The sequence below is a fragment of the Mauremys reevesii genome, linkage group 11 (genome assembly GCF_016161935.1).
Source record: "Mauremys reevesii isolate NIE-2019 linkage group 11, ASM1616193v1, whole genome shotgun sequence".
NCBI lineage: Eukaryota > Metazoa > Chordata > Testudines > Geoemydidae > Mauremys > Mauremys reevesii.
The window spans coordinates 50,109,558-50,131,932 of record NC_052633.1 but is presented as its reverse complement, the minus strand read 5'-3'; the positions used below and the strand labels follow the sequence as shown (position 1 = coordinate 50,131,932).

General features: G+C 41.4%; 1 protein-coding gene across 12 annotated transcripts in view; it reads left to right on the top strand.

Annotated features, from left to right (window-relative positions):
- The window catches only part of FMNL2 (formin like 2), a 269,726-nt gene that overhangs the window by 179,218 nt on the left and 68,133 nt on the right, over positions 1 to 22,375 (top strand). For all 12 annotated transcript variants that reach the window (XM_039494530.1, XM_039494526.1, XM_039494527.1 and 9 more), the window contains 2 exons: positions 18,443 to 18,551; positions 20,854 to 20,930. In XM_039494530.1, coding sequence (XP_039350464.1) covers positions 18,443 to 18,551; positions 20,854 to 20,930 — 186 coding nt within the window. The remainder of the gene's footprint in view (positions 1 to 18,442; positions 18,552 to 20,853; positions 20,931 to 22,375) is intronic.

The following is a 22,375-nucleotide window of genomic DNA, read 5'->3' as shown; positions in this document are numbered from 1 at the left end:
ATTTAACTGCTGCTCATGTTTTATAATATGATAACCACATGTCTTAGGTGAGGCACTATGCCAAAAGTGGGGGTTCCCAGCTTCCGAAATGTGCAGTTATCACATTATAATTCATAACATGTATTTCAAAGTGTAGTTTGGTTCTGCAGAGTGGGTTGTAAAAAGAAAAAATAAAGTTGAAAATTGTATTTTGAAACAAACAGTTGTTTTCATGTGAATAGTTTGATAAGATTTATATATACACCGCAAAGCCATAGTTGATGTTTATAGTATTGCATAATTTAGTGTTATTAATAGTAATAGTAAGAACAACTCCTCAAATTCTGACTTATTTGTACTTGGACCTAAGGAGAGTTTTATCTGATTGAGGACTTCAGGATTTGGCCACGTAATGATAAGTAATAAAAACTTATTTCAGGTGCATCTGAAAACACTGTAGGACTGTAACCAAGTAGGATCCCAAAGCCCCTCTCCAGTTGCTGTATTCCGGGCGCTTCATCCTAAAAGATGCATCTTTTTTACAGGAAAGCTGCATTTTAGGGAAATTAACTTTCAAAGCCTTTTTAATTAGAATTTTTTTTTTCTGAAACGGACCTTTTGCTGTGCAAATCAGCAGCACCTGACTTATGTCAATTTCTTTACAATCATTTTTATTATTATTTCTGTAAGATGGCAGACATCTTGGATTACACCTGTTCCAAGGGCTTGAATTATTCTTAACCATGTTTAACTTGTATAGGTCTTCAAAGCTTAGCTGAAGCTGTTAGGGTATGTCTACACTGTGGTAAAAAACCTGCGGCACTGAGTCTCAGGGCCTGGGTCAGCTGACTCAGGCTCTCAGAACTTAGGCTGCGAGGCTATAAAATTTCAGTGTAGGCATTTGGACTTGGGCTGGAGCCCCTGGCTGTGAGACCCTTCCCGCTTGCAGGGTCTCAGAGTCTGAACTGCAGCCCGAGCCCTGTGAGTCCAAGTCAGCTGACGTGGGCCAGCTGCAGCCATGCCGCAGGTCTTTTATTGCAGTATAGACATTCCCATGGGGTCCTGGATTGTCCTAATGGCTGGGTTGTAGTTATGTTTAGTTAAAATATAATGAATCTGAAATAAAAACCAAACAACGTTGTGAAGTAAGTGTAGGATCAAATTCTGCCCTCCACTGGTATAGGCTAAATTTATCCCTACTGTAAATCGCTAATAGTTGATAATGTTGCCCTTGTCTTTCTGTCCATTTGTTTGTCCTGTCTTATGCATGGTCAAGATTATCCATCACTTTTCAAGTTGTGACTTTAATTGACTTTCTGCAGCTCTTAGTCAAATTCTGCCTAATTCCAGTCTCATAACTGTTTCCATAGCAACTAGTATATTTTAAAGAGGAAAGAGCGTAGCAAGACTGGGGACAGCAAACACAAAAATGGGGGCAGAATAAGAAATGTATGTGGCTTAACTGAAATATATGATAGAGAGTGGTGCTTTAGGGATTTTATTGTCACTTAACTGGGATGACAGCATTACTCCCACTTGAGAGTCATGCTCTCATTTCAAATTTAAGCCAATACAAATTCTTGAGCACCCTTCTCCATTATGTATTCTGTGTATTCTGAATAGGTCAAATACTGAGGTCTTTACTTGGGTTGTACTCAAACTTCATTTCTATCATAGGAATCTATGGAAACTTTCCTGAGTTAAAAAGAAGTAAGAACGTCAGGAGTTGACTATATCCTGAATATATTTTATTTTTGTATGTATGCATATGTATATATTTTGGAGGTGATAAGGTTCCCTCAGAATCAGTATTTATTCAAATTTGCATTTAGAACAGGACTAAAATCCCTGTATCTCATGTTCTGATGATTTAATTTAGTCTCCAAATTTAACACAATCCCTATTCATGGGCCTGTACATCTGCAACTTTGAAACAACTGGAAGAGTTCTTTTCCTTGTTTAAAAATGGTATATGGGGGGGGGAGGGAGTTGTTCTTGGATCAAGAATAACATACATTCTATTTCAACAGGAGCAAATGTTTATGGCCTAGCTAGAGTGGAGATGCTGATAGGCCTCAGTTATTTCAATGCTTGTGGGTGCTACCATTTTAAAATATTTTCTAAGCCTCTCCTTTTTGGGCGCGTCCTTCCCTGCCTTTTGTAGAGTGCAAGTTCATTATCTATCAGTCAAGGGGATCTAGTTATGGAACCAGAGGGAATCAGGTGAATCCAGAGTCTTGCCAACATCAGAATGACACAACATTGACACCCGCTTCTATCCCTAAATCGCTACCCCCCCAAAACAACAAAACAAAATTCTACCCCAAGCAGAGTTTTGACCCCAGAAATAGAGAAGTGCAGTGACTCCATGAAGTCCACTAGGGACTTGCTTTATTATTATTGATTTTACATGAAGACCCTCATGGTCATGGGTGACAGTATACAACCTTAATCTAGATAGGTGGGACTGGGAAAGCTGAATAACAATACAGTGCAATAGGCCTCATTCACCAAGGCACTTAAGCACATGCCTAATTTTAAGCACATAAGTAGTCCCACTGAAGTCAGTGTGTTAGGCATGTCTTTAAATACTTTGCTGTACTGGGGCCATCATTCACTTTATATACATTAGTTTGTTGCACAGGTGTTTTATAGATGTCCATTAAGACTCTGTAGAAGCTGCATGAATGGCTTGTAAATGTTAGACTTGCTTGTCAGTTTGACTGCTTAGGGTTCAATCCTGCAAAGTGCTGAGCAATGAGCTCCCTTGGCAGCTCTTCTTAGCAGTGTTACTGGAGAAGCATGGGCATGGAGACTGAACTAGTCTCTCAACCGCTAAGGTCTCCAGGCTGGCTAGATGACAGATGTGGGGATCTGTGCTGTACCACATCTATGGCAAAATAGAGCTCTCCAGTCTCTGAAGGTGTCAGCTCAGCACCTTTCACAGGAACTAAACTCATTAACACATTCTTAGTAAATTCAATAAAAGTAAAGAAATGGTTGCACTAGTTCTGAAGTGGTCTGTTATTAAATCTAGATGAGGACTAGATGAGACTGGGGAACCTTGTCTGTAATGTATAATCAGCAACGATTTTCCTTTCCCTCAAACTGGCTTTTTCCATATGGATGCAGTGTAACAAATTTGGAAATATTGGGTCATACATTCACACAGCAGACATCAGCACAAGTATAAAAACAAAGTAGCCCAGCCACAGATGACACCCCCCCCTTTGAATGTCTAACTGTCGAAACTATTATAAACTACAGGAGCATACACATGGCGAGGGTCCCTTTTTTTCTTCTTCAGAAACAACTTTTTATAGGTTTTCTTTAAAAGAGGGGCAAAGGTAATAAAAGAGGAACCATATGAGTTTAATTACTAGAGTAAATATACTATCAATGACATAATTTTTGACGTGCAGCAGAGAGGAAATCAAAACCAACAATCATCTGAATGTTCACATCAGCCTAACATTTGGAAACAAGGAATGAAAATAAAGCAATAGGAGCTTAGGGCATAACCTCATCCACCCAAGTTTGGCTCAGTTCTAAGTGAGGGGTCTGAGCTACTGCCAATATATTCTAACGCTAGGAAGGAAACAAATACCATAGGGCAGTATTACGGTTGTCACTAAATTAAAAAAAAAATACTGATTCCAGTGCATAGAATCAAAGTAAAGATGTCCACATGCTAAAGCCGTCACCAGTCTGTCACTTAACTCTCTTTGAGACAAGTAGCATTTGATATAGGGAGCATATGGGAATCAAGGGCAAAATTCCATTCTCCAGTCTGCAGTATGAATACCTTCTCTGCACTGCAGCTTTCTATTGCATATTCTGTACTTGTTCCTCACCCCGAGTAGCCACTAAATTCAATGAAAGTTCTGTGAGTGTAATGAATATAGAATGTTTAACAGTGATTCATGGTGTGGAAGGTGATGGGAGAGGAGGGGAGAGGCAGGGATATTGCCCCAAGTGGAAACCCAAAGCACAGAGCAAAAACACGAAGAGTGATGCTGGAGTAAACCCCCTAGTCTATATCAGAGTCCATGGAATTGGATAGCTCACTATCTTTTGGCAGAGAGGTGGACTAGATAAATTTTCTGTCACCTTTTTGACTAGCTGAAAAAGGATTTTCTTCTAGAGGGGAATCTTAGAACAAACATCTGCTGGTTCTGTTTAGCTGCAGGTTTGCCAGATGCAGTAAAGATATGTTCATACCCATTGCCTACAGTTGTTGCTTCTGCTTCTTCAGAAGAGATTAATATATAAGATTACAAATTGAATGTAGATGCTTTAAGATCCAGCTTCTTAAATGTGCTCACTAATGTAAGGAGTTGAGTAGGCATCTGGAAAGGCACATAAGTAGTTAGGAGCGTGGGTCAGGAGATTTCTCAGACTGAGCAGATTTCTTTTCAGGTAATCTCTGGGTGAATATCATATTTATATAATCTGTAGGCAGTGGGGGCCCAGAGTAATCCCAGGAGCTACTGAACTTCAAAATATTCTCACTCCCCAGACTCCATTTCTTCTGGCACTCCAGGCAGCCTGAAATTCTGGATCCTGCCTTTGTTCTCCAGGTCATCTTTTATTAGTGTAAGGAGTGTTGTGTCCATCTGTTACATCTGACAAAAAAATCTATAGATATTTACAGGAATTTTGGAAATGAAGGAAAAGATGCACTGGATTTTGAAGACTTTTTCCTAAAAATGGTATAATATAGATAACAGTAGGTTTGATTATTAACATCCAAAACGTAAATCACTTTCTTTAGCGCCTTGAAACAGATGTGAGAGAATTACAGAAAAGATCTCTACATAACTACAAGTAATTTGGAACATTATGTTGCAGCTTTTTCTCCATTTTTAACAAATATATGTACTTTAATGAATAAAGACAGCTGTTTTTAATTTCCCAATTCATGTTCAAATGGGGGCTCCAAAAGGGAAGTATCTAGTCACACTGATGACCTTTGTGCCACACAGAGCTGTGCATTGCTTTCAATTCCTGTTCAGCATAGTTCTGACCCCTAACTAGCATATAATCAATTTATATTACACTTTAGATAGCTTGAGTTCCTTATTTGGGCAAACAGTGAATTTCCCACTTTGAGAATGGAAGGAAAAACTGCCTAAGTGTTCAGCACTGGCAGTTTCTGAACATAGTCACAATTGTTTACTCAAATAGTCTATAGAAAACCATGCAATCAGTGCTAAATGGTGGGTAGATGTAGTGAATTAACCCCTTAATATGTTAGTGTATAGGGCCAGGTGCCCTTTACAGATGGTGTCTGCTTATTAAAACAACCAGCAATGCAAAGCAGACCAAGAGTAGAGACCGTTATGGTGTTGACACATCAAAGCTCTCATTGCTCTGGGGTTGCAGACAGAAAGGAGTAAGCAAGATAGCTCCAGTTTTAATGTATGAAACTTTCATTATGACAACTGAAACCACACAAAAGTTGCCTGATTTCATATTACATGATAAACTTTAGGTCTCATCCTGTAAAGTGCTGAGTGCCCCCAACTCCTGCTAAAAGTCACCCGTCTGAATTCAGGCCTTGAAACTCAGTATAGGTTAGCTCAGGGGTGGGCAAACTTTTTGGCCTGAGGGCTGCATCAGGTTTCGGAAATTGTATGGCGGGCCGGTTAGGGGAGGGGGCGTGGCTGCCCCCCCCCATTTCCCTCCCCCCCGCTTCTCGCCCCCTGACAGCCCCCCCCGTACTCCTGTCCCATCCAACCCACACTGTTCTCTGACCACCCCCAGAACCCCCACCCCTGACTGCCCTCTGCCGCCCCATCAAACCCCTCCTCCCATTCCTGATGGCCCCCCCGGGACTCCTGCCCCATCCAGCCACCCCTTCTCCCTGTCCCCTGACTGACCCCGGAACCCCTGACTCTTACTGCCCCCTGCTGCCCCATCCAACCCCTCCCTCCTTCCTGACTGGCCCTCCGGGACCCCTGGCCCCATTCAACCCCCCAGTTCTCCGCCCCGTGACTGCCCCAACCCCTATCCACCCCCCACAGCCCTCCGAACTCCCCTGCCCTTATCCAATCCCCCCTGCTCCCTGCCCCCTTACCGCACTGCCTGGAGCACCGGTGGCTGGCGGTGCTACAGCTACGCTGCACAGCACAGATCACCGGGCCAGGCCGGGCTCTGCAGCTGCGCTGCCCCAGGAGCTTGCAGCCCCGCCGCACAGAGATTGCGCCGGTGGTGGGGTGCGCTGAGGCTGTGGAGGAGAGGGAACAGTAGGGGAGGAACCGGAGGAGAGCCTCCCAGGGCAGGAGCTCAGGGGGCTGGGCAGGAGGGTTCCGTGGGCCATAGTTTGCCCACCCCTGGGTTAGTTAAATGCTTACAACTTTTCAAGTGAACTTGGGGCTTGTTTCTATCAAACCTGCATCCAGTTTTGAGAGAACTGGAGCTATTTATGTTTTTGGGTTCCTTTTAGCTCAAAACTCAGGGCCTGTAAACTCATGTGAATTGAAAGCAATTAAAAAGTTTACACAAGCCCCTGAGAACCAAAAGTGCACAGCTCTGACCAAGCAATAGAACTTTGCTTAGCTCTCCATAGCTTATCACTTGACACTCATTGCTCACTAAAGCTGCCATTTCTTACTCTTCTAATAGCACAACGGATGCAGCCATGGAAATTTCTGAGACAACAAGGTAGGATGTGGTAACCCCCTAGCACAGTGAATTCTAAAAGGCAATTCCTGATACAATTTGCCATGACACAAAGCTGGCTTAGTGATTTTATTTCATCCGTATTAATTGAAGAAAGACTTTGCTTGTATGGCTTTCCATTGGAACGCATGTGGCAGTTCTACAACAAAAGCATGATTTTTTCCTTCCAAAAGCTTTTTTCCTTCCTAAAAGGCTGCATATGACACTGGGAAGCTCATGGAATTTTCAAACAAAATTAACTGCAGACTTCATTCAGACTCTGTGTACTTTGGAGAGCGTCTATCCCTGGCACCCATTTCCCTTTAATTTCCCTGATCCCTACTGTAACTGAAGGAAGAAGATGGGCAGGGCAGAATTAAGGCAGTTATAAGCCCAAACCCTCTGCTCTGAGCACACTATACAGAGGATAATGCAAAGAACTGGCTACACAAAATTAGTGTACTATTTTGTCTCTGTATGCAACAGCTGTACAGACAAGTGGAACCAAATGTGTAATATTTAAAAACTAACTCAGAGAATTGTAATACTTTTCTGAATTAGGTGTTCTGTACAATATTTTATATTTATGAATGGAAAATTTAGCATTAGTTGGGATGAGAGCACCAGTGATGCCAACTTTTGCAATTTTATCACAAATTTGGTATTATTTGGTGTTTTTCTGAAAGTTCTGGCTCTTGGAGTCATGTGATTTTGTGAGAACCTCATCTTTCACTTAAAAAAAAGTTTTGGTCCTCATGGTTGAGCAGAAAAATTTGAAAATATGACCCCTCACTAAAGGCTCAAAAACCAGAGGGCCATTAAAAACAGCTCAAAATGTTCTTTTAAAAAAACTCAACATTTTAAGCCAATCTCATGATTTTGGGGGACCTGCTGTATGAGTTTTGAACGTTTGGGGTTGGCAATACTGGAGCACCTTTCCATGCTGTTACTTGCAGTGGTATGAATTTCTTTAATTAGGTTAAAACTTGGTGTCCCAATCAGTGAAATGGAGTGACTCTGACAAGTGCAGAAGGAGAAGCTGGTAGCCTGAAGTGGCTGAGAAAGATTGATTGACTTTGACCTAGTAGGAGGAAGCAAGAGGTCTTGAGTAGCCAAGAACAAGTAGATGGTCTGAGGTGGGTTAAGAGAAAAGGTCATAGCTGAGTGTGTTCAAACAGCCTAGCGCATCAAGGAGAAAATGCAGAGCTGGAGCAACGGAATATATGTCTGTTTCCCAGAGCAGCCAAAAAGAAACTGCTATCCTAGGGAAAAATGAGAAGTTAGCCCTCCCACTCACCACATTGGCTAAAAGTTAGTGATTAGCTCAGAGTGACTGTAAGAATTTGACTGCCCCTCATCAAGGAGCTCGGACTCTTTACTGTATAAGTATGGTATTGTGCACAAAAGTAAGATCAGGCCTAGTGGTCTGTGACAAATGGAAACCTTTTGGTCATTAGTTTTGCCTTTATCTTCATTTAAACTTATAAATGTTGAGGGTTACCATTTAAATCGAAACAAAGTTGTTGGCTTGCAAACCATTTCTAGCTACATAAATATATCTAGGCTTCATAAAAAGTTGCCTGTGACCTTCTACTGATTTTGCACGACCACAATAAAGAAAGGTGAGAAAATGCCTGGTGTGGATATTCTGGATCATTTGACTATTGGGAGTACCTGTAAAAGTTAGTAACTAAACCAGTTTCCAGAATAACTAGGTTTTATTTCAGATTTAGAGAGACTAGTTCTTATTAAAGAAATGAATGGGTGACATTTCAACTCCATTTACTGAAATGATACTGAGGATGAAAAATATTAGTAAATGAAGAATACTCAGAGCTTAGGAACTTTGTGATTTTTTGGTCTTTGAATTTTCAGTGGACAGTAGCAATGCAGACTTCTATCTATCAAAAATTAATAATTTACTTGAGTTATTGCAGTGAAGAAGCAGAATACAAGAAGGAAGAGAGAAAGACTGACATTACATGAAAAACACCTTGAGTCACATAAAGTCACATTAAAAACTTCAAGAATGTTAAATTACACCACATACACAAAGATATTAATAAAATAAAGCAAAACACATCTTAAGCAAACATTAAACAAGAATCAGTAAAGCATCATCATCACCTGGTTCACTCAAATATTGTTAATACACCAAGTCAACCCCAAAGTGTCCAGATTACAAGTCAATCTGCAGCCAGGCCACAATCAGTGCATGGAACAGCTCTAGCACATCACACTGCTCTACACTGGCCATTCTGTCTTGGTGATATTTCAAAGGCTAGTTTTGCTTGACCCAGCAAGAAGTTAGTCAGGCAGGAAATTGGCTGAATGAGAGCCCTGTATCTCACTCTGAGAACAAACAGGACCTTGGAGAAACCCCGTCCCAAACTGCTAGAAAGCTGTTGCAAAAAAACAAAAAGAGAAATCGAACAGGGGCAGTGTAGGAGAAAATGAAATACTGTGTCTGAAGCCGAACAGATGGGGCACTGCGCAGACACCTCAGGGGTAATATGGTGCACAAAACAACTGGTTGCTATGATGCTATGCAGGATGCTCCACTGCAAGTCACTGGAGTGCTTAGGAAGAGGAGGTTCATGCAGCATCCTCTAAGCTGGGGACAGAGACATCCCCCAAGCTGCATCAGGGACATTAGAGAGGGTGGCACAATGCTGCCACACCTTGACACACATGCCATAGAGCTGCCTCTTGGTCATGGTTACAAAAGGAACATTTACCAAACCCTTCCAGGAAAACAATCTACCTGGTTGCACTAGGATCTCATCCACAGAAGGGAGACAACTAGTGAGGGGAACACAGGATTCCCGTTGGAAGAACAGTCCCTGCAAAAACTTTCTGCAAATACCGAGCAGCCTGCTGAGGGAGCACACACCTGGAATTCAACCAGGACCTTATCAAAAAAATGTACAGACCAGATTGTTGTCTGAACAGCAAGAGCTGTCGGTGACTTCCAGATTGTCCAATTAGGAACAACCGCATGGGACAGCTTGGTCAACCCATCCTGGGTAAAAGCCATAAATAGGCTCCTGGAGAGAACTTCAGCGGGAAAATATGGGTTAAAAACAGTGGCTCTTCCAAGAGCCATAAATTGGAAAATGCCTTTTCTGATTGCATGCTTTGCAGAAGTAGCCAGCTTATTAAAAGATCATTGTAGAATGGAGGCAAATATAGCCTCTGTGATTGACCAGGTGCCAACAAAAGTAGTGAGTGTCAAAGCCCATCCCCACAGCCAAACAGAGAAGAGAGATGACAAGGGATTTCCAGGCTTGCGGGGAGTCAGAATATAGCAACTGCTGAACAGACTGCAGGTGAAGGACTGCCTCCCTGCTGACTAAATCAGTGAGCCTCTAGCCCCCTTCGTCTTGGCAGGAACAGCAAATCAGGGTGCAACCAGGGGTAACTATTAAAAAATGGTTAATAAGCCTCTGAATCTGGCCCAGAAGTCTCAGGTGGAGGGGGTCCAGACACACTAGCCGGTTCCTCAAGATTGAGACCACAAGATTATTGGCAGTCAAAAGCCACCTCCAAAATAGAGAGTCCAGGAAGGAGCCAGCACCATTTCTGCAAATGCCCTTGCACCGTCTCCTTAATCCCCACCCGCTTCCTTAGCATATATTGTTCAGATCCCAAAAAGACCCCCAGCACCTTAACCCCAGAGGTGTCACTGCAATTGTTGAAATTCAAGTCCTGTAATAATTTGGTATTAAAGCGGTAGTGGTAATCACAGGCAGGAAGAGGGAGAGACACACTGACCGAGACATACTGTGATCAGACAAGTGAGTGGGAGACATGGAAGACCAAACAAATATATTCACACTGGCCTTCATGTTATAGAAGTGATCCAATCTAGCCCCTGAGACTTGACTTGGAGTAGCCTTCAGCTAAGAATACTGCCTAACAATGGGGTGAGAGAACTTCCAAACGTCTACTAGCCCAAAGGTCTGCTGGAGACAATACAGTTCCCTGGCTGACTGAGGGTGTGGCTCCTCATGGTTCATGTCTAAAACATAATCTACAGTGAAACTGAAATTCCCTCCCAGGACAATAATAGTATCAGGGTCACAGCCAAGCAGCATGGGCAAGTGTTTGCAGAAAGGACACAATCTCACCTCAGAGTAAAAAGATTTTTAAAAATAGTGACAATACATGTCTCCACCTGGAGGAACCAGCTGTGCACAATCTCCTTCACAGAAAGGTTCAGTGCCCCTGCACCCTGGAAAAAAAGAACAGCTACCCCAGCAGTGACATTGGAGCTGTAGTTTGAGAAAGCTTTCACTTCCCATTCCTTCAACCAGTTCCCTTGATTGTCAGGGTCTCAGGGCACTTCTTGCAAAAGGACATCATCAGCCTGTTTTTGTCTGAGAAATTCAAAGAGTTGTGTTCTTTTATGACCATCCTGGCATCTGTTAATATCACTGCTCTACAGCCAAAAGGCTTCTGAAATAAATGTAGTCAAACTTTACTAATTCTGGGTCACTGAGAACGAAAATGATGCTTAAAATTGTTGATTGGCTCTAGTTTTCAAGTTATGCTATTGGGTCAGTATATACGACCCTTGACTTGGGAATAGCGGAGGAAAAGTGAGTTATAAAGGGAAGGGATCTCAATTTAAACCAGAAATGACTAAAATACATCTTTGACTGGATCTATGGATAAATCTATTACTAGGTTTGGACAGTACTTGCTTTTTAGGCAAAACAATGCATGATGCAATCTGAAGCTGGTATTGCGCCATACATGTTATGAATTGCATCATGTTATTCCTAGAAGTCATGGATGATGCAATCATAACGAAGCTTACATCACTCTGCTGAACAAATTGCCCTATATCAGCTCTAGAAATCATACAGTGTCATGCTCTCTTATTTGTCAGTGTTTGATTTTGCAAAGGGACACATTTCTGTTTAGCCAAAGTGAGCAGAGATGCCTCGTACTTGTGTGAACAGTGCAGATAACTTCTGCTATGTTTGTGGTGAAGTGACTTTTGCATCACAAAAGCGCAGTATAACCACTATGGTTAAGAAAGCCTATCACCTTTATTTTGGCTGCAAAATTGGAGATCAGGACAAGAGGTGGGCCCCACACATATGCTGCAACACTTGTGCAACAAATCTTCGCCAGTGGTTGAACAGGAAAAGGAAATCTATGCCTTTTGCAGTGCCAATGATTTGGAGAGCGCCAACAGATCATACCAGCAATTGTTACTTCTTCATGGTGCCTCCAGTTGGGAAAGGTGTGTCAAAGAAGAAAAAGTGGACTGTGCATTATCCAAACATTCCATCAGCTATATGCCCAGTACCCCACGGAGAAGGACTGCCGGTTCCTGATGCACCAGAATCATTCTCACTTGAGTCAGACAAGGAAGAGGAAGAGGATGAAACTTCTGGTCCCGAACCATCAATGTCACATTTTCTCCCATCCTCCTCCTCTGAACCACACCTCAACACAAGGTGAACTGAATGACCTTGTCAGGGATTTGGAACTACCCAAGAGTAAGGCAGAGCTGTTGGGCTCCAGACTACAGCAGTGGAATCTCCTGGCAGGTGAGATTCCAGGAGATGATGCATTTGACCATGCACTGCGTGGCAAGGATGTTAGGGTTTCCATGTTCCATGACCGTCAAAAGGATCTTGTCCTATTCTTCTTTATGGAAGGTGATCTTGTAGCCTGCAACAAAATCGATGGTGTGATGGCAGCCCTCAACATCGTTCACGATCCAGATGAGTGGAGACTGTTCATTGATTCATCGAAGACGAGTCTTAAAGCTGTTTTACTGCATAATGGCAATGTTTTGCCATCAATTCCAGTTGGTCATGCAGTCCATATGAAGGAAACCTATGACAACATGAAACAACTTTTGAGGTGCATAAACTATGACCAATATCAGTGGCAGCTTTGTGGCGATTTGAAGGTTGTTGCTCTCTTGCTTGGTCTGCAGACTGGATACACAAAGTACTGCTGTTTTCTCTGCGAATGGGATAGTCGTGCAAGAGATTCCCACTACATCAAGAAAGATTGGCCACTCCGACAGTCATTGGAGCCTGGGAGGAAAAGTGGTCAGCATCCACCACTTGTTGAATCAAGGAAGATTTTGTTACCACCCTTACACATCAAGCTGGGTCTGATGAAGAACTTTGTCAAGGCCATTGACAAAACACAAGCAGCTTTCAAGTACCTCCATGGAAAATTTCCAAGGTTAAGTGAAGCTAAGATAAAGGAAGGTGTCTTTGTTGGTCCTCAGATTCGTGAACTTCTTCGAGATGATGCATTTGACCATGCACTGCGTGGCAAGGAAAAGACGGCATGGAAAGCCTTCCAGTTAGTGGCAATAAATTTTCTTGGAAACAACAAGGCAGACAACTACAGGTTGTTGGTGGAAAACCTCCTCAAGGCATACAAAAGCCTTGGTTGCAACATGTCACTAAAGATACATTTTTTGCACTCTCATCTAGATTTTTTTCCACCAAACTGCGGAGCAGTGAGCGACGAGCACGGCGAGCGATTTCACCAGGACATTGCAACAATGGAGAAACGCTATCAGGGCAAATGGAGCCCATCAATGCTTGCAGACTATTGCTGGACAGTGACAAGAGATGCTCCATTTAATGAATACAAGAGACAAGCCAAGAAGCGCCGAGTAGACATGAATAGGACTAAACTATGTACATAATAGTTTTTTGCCTTTTGTTTCATAATAAATTTTATTTATATAACCCTTTTGCTGATTTTTTAAAGTGTTACATAAACAGGACAGGTGAAATATTATCATGTAAAACAACCATAAACACATGAAAAGACCTAGGTTTACAATTTATGATTAAAACTCTACTATCTACACAATATACATAGACATAAAATGTAAAAACTTACATAACTTAGAAACAGTAGCCAATCAGTTGTTTTAATTGTCATATTTGAATTCAGCACATCAAAATACATAATAAATAGCACATTTTATCTCTGAAGCAGACGACTTCTCAAAAATTGTAGACCAGTGTATTTAGAGAGCCAAAGTTGAGCAGCACCATGAAGACTAAAAGCAGAAAGTCAAGCAGCAGAAAGAAACAATAGAAACTGGAAGTACATTGAACAAGATGAGCCATGGGGAGGCCTATATATCTTGAACAATCCACAAGCTTCTGCACTTTGCTCAGCAACATTTTGATTTGGAAATTTTTCCTACGATCAACTGAGGTCTCTCTCAAGACAAGGGCAGCTGAATGAGCAAAGCACTGTAAGACATAGAAATAGCCCTGGACCTCAACTCCTGGCTTCCCTTTAGTGCTGTCCAAAAAGTCACTAATCTCCTTCACGCTGTACCCGCCCTGGCTGAGACATCAGGAACCAGTAAGAAGTCAGAGAGATCATCATCATCCTCTTCATCTCCCTCAGACTCCACCTGTTCAGATGAATGTTGAACCTCTACTATAACAGTCTCATCATTCATGAAGGAGGGAGATTCAGTGGGAGCAGCTGGCATGTCTGTTTTCCCAAGAAGGGTAGGCAGTACAGCTTCAGGTGGGGACCCAGCATCATCATTGCAGCATGCAGGATCAGGGGCTTGAGGACTCACCATGCCAGGGAAAAAGTACCCCACAGGGAGTTCCAGGCATGGAGCTACCACCTAGTGCAATGCTATCCTTCTGAGAGGACACAGTTCCATCCTCAGGCACTGTCAGCAGCTCAGGGGCTTCCAAAGTCTTAGGCCCTGTTAGAAGGAGTCACGCCTAAATCCATCTCGTTGGTCTGTTCTTCACCCACATCTCTACAATCTCTCTCTTCTCCCTATGCTGGGAGGTGCTCCTCAACCTCCAGGACTCGTTTCTGTCCAGGCGCAAGTGATGGGGTCACAGCAGAGGTTCCACTGTGAGGGTTGCTCCCTAGACAATGGCAGACCACCTATGGTGAGGAGGAGGTGATAGAATCTGGCAGTGCAGATGCAGGCTCTGTTTTCTGCTGGTCCTTTGATCCCCTAGTCCCCTTCCCATTATCCTGGGGTCCCACTTTCTTACCATGGACCCCTGAGCCAGCAGTGCCTCGGCAGGAACCCTTCAAATGAAATATTTCACCACCAAGGAAATATTTCATACTTTCAGAGGTAGCAAACACTGTATAATCTGCCCCATCTGTGTGGTGCTTTTAAATCAGGTTCAAGGAGTGTTCAGGGTTATTTGGAACCACATAAACCTGGTGCCAGAATGACATAACATGCCTCACCTCTGGCTTCTTCCATCCTAGTAGCAGAAACTACTTCCCATAACAGGATAGATCATACACTAGTGTCTCATTGTGAAGGAAATGGGGGAACATTGGAAAAAGCAGGAGTAAACAAGTAAACAACACAGTGCAAGAGACAGCAGGCACATACAAAACCCCATGCTTAGGTGTCAAACTGCTAAATCTATCTGAAGTGGACCCCATGGGAAAAAAAAACCCACTTCCCAAGGAAAAGGAGGGGGAACCAACCACACTCCTAAAATAAACAGCAAGTAACAAAAAAAGCACAGACTAACAGAAACCCAGCTAGTGTACACAGCACATGCCATGCACAGCCTCACTCTCAGAAACTGCCACAATCCCGAGAGACAGAGAGAATTTAAGTTATAGGCTAAACATATTACATATGACTTTCCTTGGGCTGGCCACATGGTTATTGTTTTAAAAAGTACCAGTCATCATTAGACATCACAGAAGTGTGTTTGTAATTCCATTCAGGCTGTGGTTAGAGAGAGATGGCTCTTAATTTTAAAAGTTATGATTATATATTGAAACTAGATTGACTGATACCAAAATCTGGATCGCTGTTTTTCCCTTTCTCCCTTTTTATTTAAGCATAAAAACCAAAAACTGTCTGTGGGCTAAATTGTGAAAACTGCAGTGCCAAATGTGAAGATGCCTGCATGTGTTTGAGGAAGGCTTCTTTTTACAAATGATAGCAACTAGTGAACTGGCCATGTTTTATCTATGAATGTCTTTTTTCTCAAATGGAACTGCTCATTGTGTATTTTAGTGGCATTAATGTTATTTAAATCACTGCCGCTATCTCTTCATTGATTTTTAGACTCTGTTCCTACATTTGGGGATCTGAGTTTGATAGTTTGAAGACAACAAATGTAATAAATATTGGGCTCAAACAGCCAGTTTACTGCGAAGACAGGAATGGAGAAAAAGAGATGCATGAAAATGGGTGAAAATCTGGGAGCTCAACTCTGAACTTCTTGAACACCCTACATGCCTATTAAACTCATGCGTGTGCAGGGAATGTAGAACCAGACCATGTAGAAACATGCTTATGTGTGTTGTAGCATCCTTTCACTCTCAGATTACACTAACCGGTCCAGATATACGAAGTCAACCATGTTAATAGCCAGCAGTGGGTGTGGTCTGCTGTGCGCACCCTGACCAAATGCTAAGATAAGAGGATGATCTTACTGCCACAAAATTTGTTGTTGTACATCTACAGGAAGCAACTCTCTCAGCAGCACTGGATATAGGAATACAGAATATAATCACATGACCGTGTCATCATATGACCATGTCATCATATGACCATGAGCAGCTGAGAGCAACATGGCCATTTAGCATGGAGGAGTGTTGCTACAACATGGATGGAGCAAAAAATCCAGATTCCACAGGAGGTGGAATACATGGTGTGCACAGAAAACACTGCTCCTCCAGATTACTGTCACAGTCCAGCTGCCAGATTAAGACACAAGAGTGAGTGCACCAAACTCAGTAAGTCTAAATGTCATATGGACTTAGATATTGATGTGGCATCCACAGCTGATGTGCAAATATACACCATTATATAACTAGCTGCCAGTACCTGAGGTCAACAGCTATTCCCACCCTCACAGTCTGCCAGCTGACATACAATTCCAACTCCAAGAGGCTGTCAATGCACATCTGACACAATCTGTATCTTGCAGTACTATGCTTCTCCTCCATGTCTTTAGGATGTATTTGTGTATGGTAACATAGGCTGCTACTTGCCTCACTGAAACTGAGTAGTCCTGTCATGTCTCCTGTTTGTCCCTCTAGATAGCTGAAACCCCTAATTTAGCTTCTGGAAATTGCTTGAATTTTCACTCTTTGGGCTTGCTTTTGCTCTCACTTACACTGGTGTAAATCAGTAGTACCATTCAGGTCTGTAGGATTACAGTAGTGTCTAAGGCCTTCTTTATGGATCTATTTTAACATTGGTTCAGCATGTGCTATAGGATTTTTCCAACACCGTGCCTCCTTTCTACCAGACAGCACCCACATCCCATAGCACCTTGCATGCAGAGTCCAGGTGCATGGCTGCATGAGAGAGCACACAATGTTGCAAAACCTCTTCCATTCCTTTTGCACAGGTTTCCTGGCAATCCATGGGGCAATCAGACCCTCTGAATTTGAGGGACGAAACTTGGCTTATACTAGACATTAATCTACAGTGCATATCTAGATCATTATGCTGTTGGTAGTTCATTTCAAAAGATTAGCATGGTGATAATTACAATTTTCTCATTATTTATTCAATTTCTAAATTCACTAAGAGTGTAAGAATGTAACTGTATTGTTCTTGTACATTGATCTCTTATTTTCTTATGCATGGCTCTTCAGTTTTGCTTTTGTCTACAACGTGATGTCTCATGAAGAAATGAAATTTGTGTTTCAGTAATGGTCCATGGAAATGGCAGATTTAAAGTGTTCCCTTTTTATTTGTTCCATTGACTCACCTAATAGGATTTAAGTTGGTTTACAAGGATCAGGTTCTAATAAAAATAACACATGCTTCTGTTTTGGGGAAGGCTCTAGAAAGCTGGTTTTCCCCCCAAATACTTTTAGAGGACTTTCAGAAACTTCATCTTGTTCAGCATGAGAGCCAGACATAATTTTTAAATAGAATCTGATCGCTAGGTAACACAGCAGTGAAAATTATAGCTATAAGGTCAAATTCTGTTTGTTACGTATGTTTGGACTCATAGACATCCATCTGATTGCTCACATGTTATAAAGAGAAGATTTTAGACCAGTGTAGAATGCGTGGAACAAATCTGAAACCTTTCCCTTTATGGACAACTATTTCTCTCTTGTTATATTTCCATCAAAGATGCAGCTACCTGTCTTTAGGTGAGTGACATGATTGGCAATGGCAGTGGTTGCGTTGTTTGGAAAAGAAGGGACTGGCAGTTTACAGGCTTTGTTTTGACTGACTGGTTTCGCCAGGCCTGAAGTTAGCACAGTGGTGATTAACAGATCATTCTGACAGTGACTAATGCCAGAATGCCAAGATCCAGAGAGAGCCAAAATATCCAAGAACAAAGAATAGCTGCTGAACTAATGGCTTCATTGTTTCACTTACTGCTTCAGATAGGGCTGCTTTCTTACTGCCTGTAGTCACCTCAACAAATGCAGAACGGACACTTAATGAAACCAGGAATACTGGAGCAGAAAGAGTTCTCAGCGAGAAGCCTGATCTTTCCTCTTCTAAAGTGTGCTTCCCTTCCTGAGGAGTCCCACTGAGGCCCATGGGATTGGGATTATGTTTGTGCAAACCTAGCACAATGTGGCATAAGCAGAATATGACGTGAGGCTTGAAGTGTAAAGAAGATGCTTCTTTTTTGTTCTTGTGTCTTGTGTTTACTGTCTAGTTGGATATCGGATGCTTGCATACGCAGTAGAACTAGGGAATTTTCATATTTTCATAAATGGTGGAGACATACAGCTGCTTCCATACTTTTACTACCTACAGAAGTTGTCCTGTGACTAATATAAGTTGCTCTTTTATTTGCAGATATAATACCTTGCCGAGCAGAAGAACACTAAAAAATTCAAGATTAGTGAGTAAAAAAGACGATGTTCATGTCTGCATCATGTGTTTACGTGCCATAATGAATTACCAGGTACTTGCATTTCAATGATTTTTGACAAAATAACTCTTTTACTTTCAGGAGGTGGAAGAAGAAGCTAGGCATAATCATTTTTAAAAGTAAAGCAGATGTGAAAGCTTAATTTCTTACCTGTCATTATACAGTATATTTGCTATATTTATATTCAGTCTATTATAGGTCAAATTCTGTTCTCACTTACATGGAGGCAATTTTCATTAACTCAGTGGGAGCTGCACTCCTGCAACTGAGATCAGAATTCAGCTCAATCTGTAGACTTGATATGTGTGAAGTTTAATGGGAATTGTACAGAACAGTTAGAATGTTATGCAAATGGCAGATATCAGATTTCACTCTATGTGCTTACTGCAAAGCAATAATAATAAAGCTGCATGGGAAAGAGTAAACTAGAGCAAAATGAAACTACATTTCAGAATTTCTCTGTATTGTCACTGTGAAGTTGTGGTCACACAGCACATTCTTGTGGTTTCAGACACTCTGAATTTTCTCTGTAACAATTACTGTTAACTGTTACATACTTCCAAAAAAAGCTTCTCAAAAACATTGTTTGTTTTGCCTTGTACCACTCGTGAAGTATTATTTTTAACCATTTATTTATTTAGGAAGTATTAACAAGTTTGCAAACCTTTGCCATGGAAATATCAGAAACAACACAGTTGTTACAATAGTGAGCTGTTGTTTACAAGAGACATACAGAAATATAGTAATCAGATCTCTATTTAACAGGGTATTTCCATGTTTCCACTACCTACAGTGCGAGTATCATTACAATACCTATGACATGTCATTTCTGTTTACACATATTTAACAGACCAGGCATGTCTATCAAAAGTTAATATTAAAAAAAAATGGATAGAGGGGCTGGGTTTTTTTTTGCAGGTGAATGTACTTTGAGTATTGAATAAATGATAGCTAAATATCTAAGTATCTATTTGTCTTTTATGTTGCTCTGTACATAATTGGTGCATAAATTTTTCCATCACCACAAACTCCTATGTTTTTTAACCAACCCTCTACAGTTGGACTGTTTTTCTTTTTTCAGTGAGAGACTATCAGTAGTCTAGCACAGGGGTCAGCAACTTTTCAGAAGTGGTGTGCCGAGTCTTCATTTATTCACTCTGATTTAAGGTTTTGCGTGCCAGTAATACATTTTAACATTTTTAAAAGGTCTCTTTCTATAAGTCCATAATATATAACTAAACTATTGTTGTATGTAAAGTAAATAAGGTTTTTAAAATGTTTAAGAAGCTTCATTTAAAATTAAATTAAAATGCAGAGCCCCCCGGACTGGTGGCCAGGACCCAGGCAGTGTGAGTGCCACTGAAAATCAGCTCGTGTGCCGCCTTTGGCACATGTGCCATAGGTTTCCTACCCCTGGTCTAGCAGTTACTAGTAGGAGAGACATAAATTCTGCATTTCCTTGTGTGTGACCACTTCCACCAGGAGCTCCAGGAGAATTACCAAAGGATCCTTTGGTAATAAATATCCAACAGTTTGTGGTATCTGGTTACGGATTGTGTCCCAGAACTCTGTAATGACTGGACATGTCTGAGAAGTGTTTCTGGCACCAGTGTATAGGGTAAATTCTGCTCCTGGTTATACCATAGTCAAAGGAATTTGCTGAAAGTATTGGAAATCAGTGGCTTTACCCCAGGTTTAGATCCATGAAATTGAGAGCAGAATTTAAGCCTATTCACCAGATCCTCAGCTGGTGTAAATCAGCATAGCACCACACATCTCTAATGAAAAAAGCATGGATAAAATGATCTATTGTTATAATATTTGAATGTTTTTCTTAATTCAGTTATGGTTTTCTGCATATTTAAAACACAAACAGTGATAGTCTTACAAATATTATAAACAGTTGTTATATAGAATTATAAATATGTGTGTATTAGAACACATACTATTCTGTATTGGACTAGAAACTCTTCTTTGAGGGTAAATGACACCCTTGACTGACCAAAAGGTCCAAAATGAGAGGGGGGGGGAATAGAAAAAAGAAAAGGATGAGGGGCTGGCAGTGGCATTCCAGAAGGTTATTAAAGTCTGTGTTTGTCAGATGACTCACAGCCAAACCAAAAGTACTTTCCACACTGCTGGTAGAAGAACAGTTGGTATGTACAATATTAAATGTAAATGTGCTGACTGATACTGTAAACTTGACAAATTTTTGTTTGGCGTACAAAGCCATGAAGGGTTGCCAGAATTGGTCATAGATATGTAATTTACTGGAATTTTTGAAATAATAATTGCAGTCTCAAAACTGAAACGGTATTTCCCCTTCCCATTTCAGTATGGATTCAATATGGTCATGTCACATCCACATGCTGTTAATGAAATTGCACTAAGCCTGAACAACAAGAATCCCAGGTAAGATGTCAGGAGTTTAGGACCTAGGTAAATACAGAATATACTGCACTTGATGGCTTTTAGAGACACTTTTCAAACTTGCCTATGCACAAGATTTTTGCACCAGAATAACTAAATCAATTTAGATGCAATGATGCGACCTGTAATGTAGATACACTTAAACTATTTAAAATTACACTGAAACCGGGTTCACTTAAGCCTATAGTTACTGTAATTTATCGCATGGGTCTGTATTAGGGGTTTGGACTGGTGTGACTAAATTGATTTTAAATTGATTTAGATATTATAGGAAAAGGGGTGAAATCCTGGCTCTGTTAAACTCAATGGAAGATTAGCCATTGAATTCAATGGATCCAGGATTTCACCCAAGGTTTATAATACAGACAAACCCTTAGACACCCAACTGTTTTAGAACCCAGCACAGGTTCTTTAAGAGAGCTAGCGAGAGCAATGTTATTGCTTATTACAGTGGAAGTTCCTTAGCTTGTAAGCTCTTCAGAGCAGGGACTGTCTCTTATTCTGTGTTTGTACCGTGCCTGTACAAAGTGGCTTCATTTGTTCTTGGGCCCTAGGCACTACTATAATAAACAATAACAATAATGTTCCTCGTTGCATGCTTACTTCTCTCTCACTCTCCACACACTTTTGCTCTGCTGGGAGTTGCCAAGCTAAAGGTTGAATCCCCAGAATTTCCCGATCTCAGGACCCTGAGAAATAATTGAATGTTGGTTGAACCCAAACATGAGAAACAGTCTTGCGCATACAGTGAAAGATAAAACTACAGAAAGTGAGGAAGACTGTGACCATATCACCACAGGCTTTCTGCAGTGCTCCTCTTTAGAATGCAAACATCTGAAATCATGTTGTTCTGGTGGAAGTTGGGGCATGACTTCCTTTAGTCAGACTTGTGGGAGAGTGTGAATACGGTGTTGCCAAGTCTCACAATATTATAAGTCATGGGATATTTAGTGGGGTTTTTTAAAGCTCCATCTCCAGTAGTTAGGAGATTATTTAAGAATCTCAGCTTTCATTTTTTAATAAAGCTAAGAACCCCAAAGGTTCATAAACCAGAAGGCAAATGTGAAGAAACCAAAATGTATTATGGTTTAAAATCTCATGATATTTAAGCCACTCTCATGATTTTGGGGGCCTGGCTTGTGAGCTGAATGAGTGAGGGCGGCTGTTCTGTGGAAAGAGGGAAGCAGCGGCTCTATGCTATATCCTCCATATCACCAAGAACCATAACCATACACACTGTGCCGCTGGAGCGCCACAGAAATTAGTGGGCTAATTGAAGGGTGGAGTCAGGAAACAGACATAATTTCAGCATGTTCCTCTTGTGCCCAAATGGATGCGAGCAAAGCAACATTAATTGTCCCTCCTGCCTGCCAGCCCTGATGGAAGTGGTGTAGGATGCACATACCAACGGCAACAAAGAGTCCTGT